The following is a 13,845-nucleotide window of genomic DNA, read 5'->3' as shown; positions in this document are numbered from 1 at the left end:
ATATAACATTGACAACATCTATTGTATAACTGATTCTTTTTTGTTAAAAAGATTTAACCATTGTTATAACTGTATCTTTAATCAAACTAAATATAAATGCCTGATGAAGGGAGTGTGTGTTCTCCTGAAATGTCACAATGAAAAATGTGCTTGTAATGACCGTAGACTACAAGATAAATAAGTCATTTCAATCTACCAGAGTTTTCATATTTTGTAAAATGAGAGAAGCAGTAGTAAATATTTACAGAGATAGTACTCACATTTTTCGCAAAGCTCTTTTTTTGTTTTGTTAATTTCTGTGCCCACTTCCACCATTCTTGTTGGGACTTCTTGCACTATTATTTGGCACATGTCTGTTGTTTTTTTGTTCCTTGATTGCAAGTAGGTGCACTGCTGTCGCCTGTCAGCAGACAACACTAGCACAGACGGACAGATGACAGCAGCACACCTAGCAGCAATCAAGAAACAAAAAACAACAGAAATGTGCCAAACAATAGTGCAACAGGCCTTATTGCCTTTACATCTGGTGGTTCCCATTCAAACGCACATCTGAAATGTCTTTGGACTGAAATTGGCGATTTTTTTTCCCGCATGCCACACCACTGTGCTCTCTTGTGCTGTCATCAATGTTGGTAGTTACTCAGCATCTAAGTAAATAAATACAATTTTTTTAAAAAAATGTATTGCTTTACATGATGCCGCAAACCGCAAGGCTCTATGTTGAATAGTTTCCTCACAATTGTAATTTGAAACTGGGGAGATTTCATATGGACACCCTGTGTGTATATACCTAGTCTTACCATAAATACTGTCCCAAAGTTGTAAGTAAATAGACACAAAATGGTGAGAGATATTGTAATATCAGAATAACATGAGGTGCATGGATGCATTATGAACCAAAATCACAAATAATTATTTGAAATGGCCACCTTTAGCACTGACACACTTCTGAAGTCTTCGTGGCCGCGCATCAATTGAATTACGCAACACATCGACTGGAAAATGAGCAACTGCCTTCAGAAGAGATCGACCTCTTTAAACTTTCAATATTGGGATGTCTCTTCTTCCAAGCCATCTCCTGAAGCTTGGACCACAATTTGTAGTCCAAAGGGTATAGGTCCGGACTTGCAGAAGGCCAATCTGAAGTGGAAATGAAGTCTGGAACATTTGCTATGAGGGAACGCTCCATTTCTGTGAAAAAGGGGTAAAAACATCAGCCAAAGTGTACCAGCAGGCAGTGCTTGAGAAACGATGCAAGAATCTTACCGACACCATCTTCCATGGAGAGAACTGGAGCTTCCAGCAGGACTCAGCCCCAGCACACAAAGCACGCACCACCCAGCAGTGGTTGGAGGCAAATGTTCCTGACTTCATATCCACGTCAGATTGGCCCTCTGCCAGTCCAGACTTAAACCCTTTGGACTACAAATTGTGGTCCAAGCTTCAGGAGATGGCTTGCAAGAAGAGACATCCCAATATTGACAGTTTAAAGCGGTCTCTTCAGAAGGCAGCTGCAGAGTTTCCACTTGATGTGTTGCGTAATTCCATTGATGCGCGGCCATGAAGACTTCAGAAGTTTGTCAGTGCGAAAGGTGGCCATTTCGAATAATTATTTGTGATTTTGGTTCATAATGCATCCATGCACCTCATGTTATTCTGATATTACAATATCTCTCACCATTTTGTGTCTATTTACTTACAACTTTGGGACAGTATTTATGGTAAGACTAGGTATGTATTCCATTATTTTGTAAACTAAATGTCTAAATATGCAGTTCTTTTGCAAAGGCAATCACCTGACCACAAACATTAATTAAGGAAGTTAAAGAACCATGCTCTTCAATTTTTTTGATTGGTCCATTTCTAATTTTTAATTTATCTTCTGTTCATTGTCAATGACAGGTTGACAACTTGTTAGTTCATGCATTGTAGACAGTGTAGTTTTCCTCCTCTTTGTAGCCGATGGAAACTGATAGCAGTTCACCAGAGCTTCCTTTAGCAGTGGAGAACCATGTTGATGCTTGCTTCCCTGAAACAAAGAAGAATAATGATTCACAAGAAGCTGCCTCTGGTTTAGCAGCCATGGAGACTGACAACTTGCCTGATGTTCTTCTAGGCTCAGAGGGCTGGCACAGTGCATTGCCTGCTGTAAGTACTGTCTCTGAATGTGTTATTTGCAACATGGTAGAAAGTTATGAGAGATTGTTTCTTAAGCAGGGTCTGAAACTAAGTCTATTTACTTCTGTGCCAATTCTCGACGAAGCTACCATCTGAACCTGTGATGTCCTCATAAATTTCTACATTTTAGATCTCTGTCCAAGTTGATAATGTTTCTTTCACAGAGATCTAAGTTGTGGAAATTATTGGGAGGCCATAGGTTGGCTGGGTTACTGAGTGGTATAGCATTGACACAGAGTGCGGAAGATCCAGATTCGAACCCTGGTTGAACCTTACTTTTCCCGTAAGTTTACATATATCCTCCTTGTGGCATAAGCTATTTATTTCATGTTTGTTTTGGTACAGAGAATTCTTTGTTTTCATTATGGAATTCAGTGTAGATTACATTGACACTAAGATATTGTAAAGAGCAGTGAAAGAGAAAGTATATCATGGAACTCCGCAGTGACAACATTGTTGCCTTGCAATGAAAGAGTCTTTGGTTCGATAGTCTGTGGAGGCCCATAGTGGTTTGGATTTCACTTTAAACCGCAGGTTCAGTCCCTATCTGTACATAAAGTGGACTTAAAACACAACTCAACTCAACCAGAAAGTATATCATGCGCTTTTAGTCCAATTAGAAAGGAATATCATCATTGCACTACAGTCCATTGCTGAATATTGGCCAATAATGTGATCTGTCACCATCAGGGGTGCCCATAGGGGGAAGGGTGGGGGTTTCATGACGTGTCTGTGTCATGCGAATTTTTGGGGGGACAAAATTTTATGCCAATTGTATATATATATCTTCACACAAATATGGGGGGGATCGTATAGTTTGATTGGCGTGTTATTGACTTTTAGTTTTGATTATTATGTACAGTTTTTCTACTTAACTGCAGCGATAGGGTTGAAATGAAACACCACCTCTTATGTCTTTAGAATTGGTTTGTATTGGGGGGTGATGGTATTCGCATTAATACAAGGTTAGTAGAGCAGATAAACTGTACGGAATAAGGTTGACTAACAATCGCAGTGAGCCTAAAGTATGTGAAGTAAACATATATTGCTTAATTATGTCTGTATTATACAGTGACGCAACCACAGGTGGTCATTCCCCCCCCCCCCCCACAACCTTCGGCAGAAGTCAATTCTAGGGTAGCAAGGAGGGACAAATATTGACAGCCAAGGTTACCTGCAGGGGCCACAGAGGATCAATTACCCCTTCGATTTCAAATTTTATACAAATAGAAATCCATTGTGTAAAATTTTCTTGCTTCCTTCGCTCCCATTATCTGCTTTTCTAGTTTTCATCAAGTTCAGAGCTGTAGCTAGGGGCGGCGGAAGTCGACCATGGGCACCGAATGATCTAAAAAAAAAGTTGTAAAAGAGAGAATGCCATTGCATCCAGTAAAATTATTTGCGCCCAATTAAATCAATATTGTTTTCAATTGCAAAAATTGGATCTAAAAATTTTCTTGCTCGCTCCACTCGCATTCTACTTCTTTTCTCTAATGTAATGTATTTAAACAATATGTGTTGTATATTTGTATTGAATAAGCTTTGAATACGTACACAATTTAGTGTTAGCTTGTTGCATATATATTTTCTATTTTATGTCGCTCTATGTGACATATGTGTAAAACATATGTTGTACATGAAAGTTACACACGTATCTTTGGAATACATTTATCATTCATTTTCTTCCATTCAAAAATACAGTTTGTGTGCTTGATTTCCATTATTAGCTAATGTGAAATTGAAGGTATTGAAAAAATATTTCAAAATCGTTTGTTCCTAACAAATGCTTTAGCACAGACTTCTACCCCCTTTTTGCATAATTTAAGAGGATAATAACGTAGTAGTAGTAGTAGTAGTAGTAATAATAATCAAGCCATTATTAATGTTGTTATGATTATTATTGGTATGTTTATCCTGGAACTTCCCCCCCCCCCCCGGACAATTTTTTTTTTGTTGCACCTCTGGTATTATATTTCTTCACAAATTTTGTGACAAAAATAATTTGAGTAATTAATTCGGCTTAAATGGGGGGATGCTCAACCTTTTTGAGGGGGAGTGCATCATGGGCTTTGGGGGGGGGGGGGGAAGGGCACCCCTGGTCACCATCAGTCTCAATTCTGGGCTGCCATTCTCAAACTTCCACATGAAGTGTGCGCATCCTCCTCATTGCCATCTGTGGATCTTAAGCGTAATCGTCTTTTTTTCCTCTCTTTCCACTTGGATTATCTGGTACATCCCACCTGACCACCAGGCAATAATAAAAAAAAGATAAAGATTCTGGCTCATAGTATGAACATGTAACAAAGTTTCTACAGAAGTTTCGCGCACATCTCTCTAATAATAAAGAGCAGGCAGAGGAAAAAAGCAATTCCAATCAGAAGAAATTAGCTTGTCTCATAAAGAGAGATAAGTCTCTTGAAATTTGGTTGTAACATTGGTCCTATGGGTACAAATAGTTTGTCTTGGATGGTGATTACGTGCAAATTGAAGCTCATTTGTGTCCATAGGGCCATCCTACAACAGAATTTTAGGGTCACAGTTTTTATCAGTGCGAGTCAGCTTATTTATTCCAAATAAAATCAAATCTTTATTTCACTGCCATCATTTAACCTTCTGGCCTGCAGTGTCTAAATTATAAGTTTAAGAGAATCATCTAATAATGAGCATGTTATGCACTTGATTTAAATATCAAGCTAATGTCGCATTAATAAACACTATTGTAGAAAAAATGTACACATTGTGCTTATACCTTATTATTTGTTCAACCTTCGGACATGTCTCTTTGTCAGAAATAAAGGCAGTGTCCAAAAGGTGCAAGACCATACTTGAAGCGAGCATCCTCCGAATATAGTCTTGGAGTGCGGTCTTCAAGTCGTGGACTGGAAGTGAAAGTCTTTTCGAATTTCACTTCGACTGCAGCACCAAATACGATCAGTAGATAGAACTGAGTACTCATTGTTTCCTGACGTTTTAAACACTTATTTTCCAACATAGAAATCACATAGCATTTTCAAATGTTTGTACACATACATTTCCACACATTAGAAGAACTACAACCAACAACTTGCTGGCCCATAACGTATATCTACCTGTGTCGCTGGCTTTCTGCCTCCATGATTTTAAACAAATTAACGAGTGCAGAAACCACGTGACCTAGTCACAAACCATTGTTCTTGTCGCTTTCAAATTGTACTAGGTGATGCCACTTCCACCAAGACCGTACTTCAAATCTGTACTTTGTACATTTCAGACAGAGTCAAAGATGATGAGATTTCTTTAATCTATTGTTTCAATCCTGATTGTTTTCCATTTTTTATATGGTGTAGAAAAGTACTACCACAAAAAGGCTTTTTTTTACAGTCTGTAAATATGCAAGAAGTGTTGAATTGGATTGTGGGCAGTGATGATGCATTTTTTTTCCTTCCAGGATTGGGTGCCAATTATTGCAAGAGACTCCCAGCGACAAAGAAGACAAGGAGTCCAACCACCATTTAGTGATGCTTACCTCTCAGGAATGCCACCAAAGAGACGCAAAGTGGTGACATCTTCAAAGCCACAGGGAACAGTCAGCCAAGTTATATCAGGTAGGTGGAATTGATAATTTTGACTTCCTTTGACACATGGTGAGTCACCAAAATCCACAAAAATCTATATTAAGTACAGGGTGGCGAATATTGTATCTTCCAGCTTCAAATGACAACGGAAATGTGGTGAGTGCTTGTAAGTTTATATGGTTATGAAATCAAGATATACACATAGGCATTTAATACTGTGTATAATATGGACAATACGGATATCTGTGTACCTTGAAAATAGCATCCTCTAAATGTCCTTCTGCTTGGATGCACAGTTCGAGGTGATACTGGAAGGCTTTCATGTCAACATGTCCTGTGGAATAGCATACTTTTCACGATGCCTGGTTCACAACATTACCTGTGGCTCACCACTGTCTACCCCACCTCAGAATGCTGTGTGTGTGTGTGCGCAACAGGTTCATGGCTATTTTCATTGTTTTGCTGCAGTGCCTGGTGCATCTTTGGATGAAGGCTTCCACCGCCGCAACCTGTCTCTGTACTGGCCAAAGCTCCATGGTACAGTAATTTACCTGACTTCCAACTCTCCGTGGATGTACGTATGCCACACGTAGACATGTGCATCCTGGCAGGGTTGCCAACTCAAATTGGTAGATACAATATGCACCACCCTGCATTACTTGGGCACAGTCAACTTATCACTGACGGAAACAGTTCCACACACTTAAAACAGAGGAAGCAAGAGATCAAGGCAATTCGAGAGCTGGTTTTGGGTAGTAGAACAATGCCCTATTTCATCAAATGCCTGTTCCCTTCTGACAAAGATTGTACTGGGTAGTAATCATTGCATTATGTGCTGCAGCTCTCTCATGGAATGCCAGCCCCAACACCTCTCACTGGATGGTTCGGTTACTGGCATCACTTCTCGATGCCACTCTAGCACGGCAGACAGAATGTCAGCAACCAGTGTTACCAACAACTTTAATATGATTAGTGCTAAAACTCCACTAATATCTGCTAAATGAAATGTGGATATAAAAATTTAAAAATTTACAAGAAATTAAACTCTATCTTGAAGAAATTCATATACAATTACTAGGGCTCGGAAGTTGAAGACCTATATATTACCAAAAAAAGACCTAAAAATTTCAAAGAACTTAAAAACTGAAAAAGGATGTATAAATGTGATCCAAATTAATTAATAACTTCAGTTTTAATTAAATATTTAATGAATATGCGTGGCACCTACTTATCTGACTTGAGATCTTTCCAGGCGTGTGCTGTCTGGTGGTATGCACCATGCTGAAAGCTTCAAAACAAGAGAAAGTTGCCACTTACAGCACGACCTTCCAGACAATTTACGGTTAAAGGACCTTGTACCATACCTACTTCAGTCGTCCAAAAATGTTTTTCTCTAGTTTCAGGGATGGTTCAAATATATTTATTTCTTTACTACAGAAAGGATGTTTAAGAGGTGATGAACTGATGATTATTCGAATTGAGAATGGCAGTAAAAACGTAGTCAAAAGAAGGTGAAGTTGCAAAAAAAATAATCCGTTAAGACCTAAAAAAGGGTAAAAAAAGGACAAAAAAAGGCCAAATAAAACCCACCTTTTTCTTACCTACAATGACCTAAAATGAACATATATTATGTTGGACCTCGTCTTCGCACACAGAGACCTGCACAAGACCTGGAGCAGACCCGTTCGCGAAACATCGTTCCTAAAATGCCATGCAACCTGCGCAACACCCTCGCTTGAGCAGCTTGTATGCCCACCTGCCCAGATCGTTCCTGGCAGGCATTGTAGACCCTCCGGGTACCCGCAGTCTTACGATACCTAGTAGGTCTCAGTTTGTTCTTTCCATCAACTGCAGGTCCTTCCCTCTGCATGACGTAGTTGCTTCGAGTAGGAACTCCACCGGTCGCACATCTGTCTGCAAGTGTTGCCAACTGCAATAGATTTCCACTACTTAGAAAGGGAACTCAAAGCCACATCGCTAATGAAATGAGATTTAAGAATGTTGCTACTTTTGCCCCCACACACATTGAAATAGGTTTTCCGTGGTATAGGCTCCATAAGAATATGTTGTAAACAACCAATAATCCAGGGCACTACTGGAACATGTCAAGTTCGACGCCGAGGTCGCGAGTAGAGCAACACACTGTTCACTGCGAACACCAGAGCCGTAGTCAGGCAGGGTCCAGGGGCATTGCCATTATTCTCCCCCCCCCCCCTTCTGAAGTTTGGTAAACTACCTTGTAAAATTTGTTTGCAGTGACGAGTGAAAATGTAGACCAGATATTATTTTACTCAAAACTTGATAAAGGTTAAATTCACAGAATACAAAGAACAGATAGGCGTAAAATGATTTTCATTTGATTTACGAGCCGAAGTCAAAGTAGCAGGTAGTAATTAGAATATTTTCTCTCGGCTTCAGCTATGAATGGGAAGATATTGTAAATATATTGTAAGTATTTGAACAATATTCCTAGATTTTCTGTGTCCTATATTAACTTAATGATTAGGCCACACACACAACACACACATATAATTTACTTTCATATAATACTATTAAACCTTTGAAAATGGACTTGGTTTATGAAGCCCTCCCTGATAAACCTTGAGCCACCCCCCACCCCCTAAGTCAATTCTGGCTACGGGCCTGCAGAGGCACAACCACGAATTTTCTTTTGGAGGGGCAAGTACCTGGATAAACATGCCAACAACAACAACAACAACAATAATAGTAATAAAGTAACATCAAAGGCATTATTATTCTCATAAATCATGCAAAACGGGGGTGGGTAGAAATCGGTTCTAACGCATTTCTGTTGAAACAAAGAATTTGAATTTTTTTCTTCAACACCTTAATTTCACATTAGCTAATAATGGAAAACAAGCACACAAACTGTTTTTGAAAGAAAGAAAGTGCATTCCGAATGTTCATATGGCATGTAAAATTTTCATGTAAAATATTTTCTTTTCACATATGAAACATGAATTTGAATTTAAAATTTTGGGTGCGTCAGCACTAAGGGTATTTGGCACCCGTCACATTACACGGGGTCCAGTCCTTTATCGTTACACATAACAACTCTAACGTTGCAGAACTAAAATCATAAAATATTAAAATCTTCTGACTTTCGTTAAAAGCTGAGGCTGTAAAGGAGCACTCAGCACAAATAAGGACAAAACACAGGACAACACAAACAAAAGTATACTGGTCATGGGGCCAGTCGCCAGTGCCTCGTTAGTCTGCAGTCCAGGGTGTACTATGTGGAAGACATAATGAAAAATGGAGCGACGCAAAATAAGAAAATACATATGCAACATATTAACACTAAATCGTGTACGTATTCAAAGTTTCTTTAATGCATATTTAAATACATTACATAATCAATTAATCAATCTCATAACAAACCAACATTGATAGCAATGTTGGCATTGGGCTGCTATGGCATTCTCTGTTTTAAAACGTTTTTCATTTAGATCGTTCGGCTCCCAGGACCGACCTCAGCTACCCCCTAGCTATGGCATTGAACTTGATGAGACTGTATAATATACTTTAATATATTTCTACTTTCATAAAATTTGAAATCAAGGGGTTGCAATTGCCCCTCCGTTCCCCTCTGCAGGCACCCTTTGCCGTCTGGAAGGAATAATACAAGAAAAATATGAAAACTAATTCCATCTTGAGTATCCTTTAGCCTAGTTTTTCTTGTACTTTAATGTTTGCCCCCGTTTGCCCAACCCCGCTAGACTTAATTTTCGTCGAAAGTTAATGAGCAATGCCCCCTGCACCCTGTGGTTGCGTGCCTGGTTAAGACACCATGTAATGAAAAACAATTAGTTTTCGATGAGCTTTTTGTTTGCCCGATCATTCATTTAAATAAATGAAGCTATAATATTGCGTGCATTTTCTGGCAATAAGATAAAAACTGCTTACAATGAACTGAAATCGCTAAGTATATAAATTCTCCTTGGAGCAGAGAGCTCCTCCTAGGACTTCGTAGGATTTTGGAGCTACGTAAGTAGGCAACACTGGCTGCAGTTGTCCACGTGGTGAAGAAACGCCTGGAGCGACACGCTGCCGGAGGGCTGTTTCCTTCCAGCAGGTTTTGCAGGTGCCCGGGTGTTGTTGAATGCCCAGGTACCTTGTAAGCGCAGAGCACCTTGAAGACGAGGAACCCGGGTAAAGATGCAAGTCGACTCGTTGCCATGGGCAGGCGAGCAGGTAAACCTGTTCTCGCGGGGCAAGAAGCACGGGTAGGCAAAAGCTAGACTTTGCAGTACTCTGTTCACACACTAGGAAAAAAAGGGATTTTTCCTCAACTTCCGAGCCCTAGTAATTACAGATTTGCAAGCAAGCTCTCGAAGTAAGGTGCTCATATGCCATCATGCTATGCTTGCATCGATACATATATGTGTGGTGCATCGCAGCAAAGAGGGTTTTGGCATTGGGCCAAACTAAAATTGAGTGGGCGGGTATCCTATGACTACCATAGCTACTGCCTACCACCCCATTTCTTGCTGCTGCTGTGACTGCAAACTTAACCTTGGCCAGTTACTTTAGATTCGTTCATTTTCTACAATATAATGATCATGACTTGAAATAATATAGTCAGTAAGCATAGAACAACATGTGCCTCGCATCGACAGAATTCCATTCTTTAAAACAACACAGGTTATGGAATACAAAAGAATGAAAATAGCGACAGACAATTTGCCTACAATTATCTTTGCTCTTGACTGTACTTTCTGTGATAGGTACAGCCAGTCCATCCAAAATAAAACAAACTTCAAATTATGAATAGTTCTCATTCTAAGATTTATGAAAAGACCATTACCATGCATTTGAAAAGCCCCTGCTTTAAAATTCATATAAACTATGAATTGTTTATGAATTCACTACTCATGGTTGGAGGTTAAGGTATATTATGTTGAAAGAAAATTTGGAATGATTGTATGCTTGATTTCCAGAAACCATGCGACGTGCTGTAGATGCAGCCGGAGTTCCTGTAGTCCCTGCAGTTGACCAGATGAGCCAGGCTGCAGGCAATGATCCTGAAATTCAGGATGCATATCGTGAGCAGGTGAGGGCTTCGGTGCAGGACCATCTGAAAAACAACCCAGATTATATTCCAGAGAGATTTCCAAACACTGAAATGTATTTCAAGAAGTAAAACCTTCTTGGATTCCTTTTGTCTTATTATATGAGTATCATTTCATGTACAGAAAATAAAAGCAAACATATTCTCCACTTAGCAAGAAAAAAATGCTTATTGTGTTAAATTTTTTTTGTGTTCATAGATTCACTGTTTTTAAGCTTCGTATTTACAGGATATTTCAAACTTCAAGCAAATATTTTGTTTGTTATTTTTGCATGTACCTGTGTTAAGAACATATAATAAATGTCATTACTGCTGTTATGCATGCAGGCAGTTAGAATGTACATAGCTTTGAACATTATCGATGAAAATTTATGTAAAATTGAAACTCAACTGAAGAAAGTATACAATATTTAAAAGTTGTGGTTTAAGAATCACAAGTGCTGAAAAATACCTTGAGACTGTTTCCTGTGTAAAAGAAGCTGTGAAATTTTGATAGGTTTCATGTAGTGCTGTTACATGTAAGCAGATAGACAGTGCTTAAATTTTTTGTTAGGATGAAAAGAATGGAACTGAGGAATGTGTTGAGAAATTTAAGAATTTTTACATTAAATTTGCATACTTGACACAAAAGCATGAACTTGAATGGTGTAGCACTTGCCTGTTTGTCAATTTACATTGTTCCCATTGAAATACAGTCGATTTTTTTTAATTCTAGAAAGTTGCAAAGTTTTTTATTATAATTATTCCATTAGTTCCTTTACTCTCCTTTATAAGTTCGAGCACATTGGAAACAGAAAAAGTTTCTCACAATTTGAGTTTGAAAGTTGGTGTCACGAGCTTTATTCCAATAGAGTTTTACTACCACCTTGCTAACTGCATTCTGTTTGGTGCAAAACAGGTTGTGTTGGAAAAGTATTTTGTTTTAAATAGTTTTACACACTTCTGTTCATATGATCGTAAAAATGATTAGTATATTACTGGTAATGTATGGTGTATATGAATATGTACACAAGTGCGAGAGAGTGAGAGTATGTGTGTTTTGTGCATTTGTTTATTCAAGCCTAAGTACTGTATAATGCAGTCTGGCTTTTTGAGAGTGCTACATCTATGGTAATAGATACTTGATGTAGCTGGGTGTTTATGGGTTATATTATAATTTATTCAAGCGATGTTCCTTTCCATATTGATGAAACTGTTTGACACAAAATAACTTGTTACATGCCTAACATTTTGTATCGGAATGAGTGGGAAATTTGAAGGAATGACTGTGTATAAACATTAGTTAATAAGTATGTACACACCAAAATAGGTATTTCATGTTAACAGGAAATATTTTGTGAGGAATCTGGAAGTTGTAGAAGTGTAAATTTTTGTTCATTCATGACAAGTCTTTTAATAAGAATAAATTCCAATACGAGAAAATGTGTGTCATTTTGTAATGTTATTAGACTGTAGGGATGAACTAATATGAATTATGAAGTAAGTCTTGAAGATTTCCTGCTAGTCCCGAAGAACATTCAATCAATAAGGGACATAGACCGGATTTCAGCAACACAGAAATCATAGCCAAAATTTAAAGTACTGGGACCACATCATCAAGGAAGCAACAGCCATTCATGAACAAAAAGAGAATCTTAATCGCGATATGGGACTCAGAACTGGACTCAGCCTGGCTAGCGATAGTTAACCAGAAGCGCAAACGCAGCAGACGTGGCACCCAATTAGTCCGACATCTTCACCAGGATCCCCCTTCACGAATGTATATACATTGGGTTGACGCTCAAGACTGCACTTCTACCCTGAAGATGAGAATAACATTAGCTCTCGAAAGCTTGGAATCTTTCCACAACTCACCTGCTCGATAGCCCGAGAGAATCTTTTTATATCGAATTATTTTCCAATATCAATAATAACCAGTATCAATAATCCAACGAGTTACAGGGTGACATGTGGTCAACAGTATGAACCCCTAGTATTCGTCGTAGGTTTCCGTGACCAGGTTACACTACTCATTCGTAGCTCCCCAATTTCCTCACCGGTCCCATACACAGGCTGAAATCTCGGGAGAAAAGTTGTTATGCTATCCCATATATGGTCGTGCTTTCAGTAATTTACATGCACAGCCTTTACTTGTGTTCTGTGAGCAGAACACTGTCTGATGAAGCGTATTGCTTTCAAATACAGCTGACGGTATCTGTATTGGCCAATACCAGCAGCATCGGTGAGTATTGATTGATTTTCTTTTACCGGTACCAAATATTTTCAGTGGCTAAAAAAGCAGGCAAGGGGAACAGCTCGTCTCAACATTTGTCCTTTTTAAAAGTTCTTGCACCCTTCCTTGTGACAGTTTGGGAACCCAGCACCGGAAGTTCCATAAATTTTCCTAGAAACACTGGATAAAAGGAAACCTCCATCCTCCTGGGAAGCAGATGGCAAGATGAAAGGTATGGGTAAATGAAAACTAAACCTAAATGTGACCACAAAGGCATAATGTGACCACAAAGGCAGTAACTGAGTTAACACTGTGGAAATAAAATAAACCATTCATTGCCAATTCTTGCTTGAACCTCGTGGTGGTAAGATAGGTATGTTTTTAAACCACCTGCCACGCTAATTCCAGGTCGGGTGGTTGCGGAGTTCTTGGAAAAGAGGGATGAAGGTCACTGAAATTAGCTTTGTTTTATCCACGTTCAAGCAGGAAGGGGATTTAGCAATTTCTTCTGTCAGTCTTTTATGTGACTGCTGGTATCGGCCAATGAGGGTTATTTATTTCTGCCGATAACACCCTGAAACACGATTTTTGTTCCTGTATAGTGAGTTTTATTTCCTAAAGGCTTCTGACTGGAAACCATAAAAAATGCCTATTATTCCCCTCGAACTTTGTTTTTGTGACCAGGACAGTGTTATTTTTGAATTTTACCTGTTTTCAATGAGAAAATATACGAATTCGTGTTTTTCATTTACATAAAGAAAAAAACAAACACATATACATCAAAAGTGACATATATTTGCACTCTAGTT

The 13,845-nt window shown here is 38.8% G+C and overlaps 1 protein-coding gene across 5 annotated transcripts in view; it reads left to right on the top strand.

Moving 5' to 3' along the window:
* The window catches only part of LOC146005211 (large proline-rich protein BAG6), a 78,484-nt gene extending 66,245 nt beyond the window's left edge, over positions 1-12,239 (top strand). For all 5 annotated transcript variants that reach the window (XM_083144274.1, XM_083144277.1, XM_083144276.1 and 2 more), the window contains exons 21-23: positions 1,960-2,148; positions 5,606-5,762; positions 10,694-12,239. In XM_083144274.1, the coding sequence (XP_083000400.1) occupies positions 1,960-2,148; positions 5,606-5,762; positions 10,694-10,896 (549 nt within the window). In that variant the 3' untranslated portion in view covers positions 10,897-12,239. The remainder of the gene's footprint in view (positions 1-1,959; positions 2,149-5,605; positions 5,763-10,693) is intronic.
* The last annotated feature ends 1,606 nt before the right edge of the window (positions 12,240-13,845 follow it).

Source organism: Lepisma saccharinum, chromosome 23, assembly GCF_977018435.1.
Source record: "Lepisma saccharinum chromosome 23, izLepSacc3.1, whole genome shotgun sequence".
NCBI lineage: Eukaryota > Metazoa > Arthropoda > Insecta > Zygentoma > Lepismatidae > Lepisma > Lepisma saccharinum.
The sequence above is the reverse complement of the archived record's forward strand: the minus strand, read 5'-3'. Positions and strand labels throughout refer to the sequence as shown.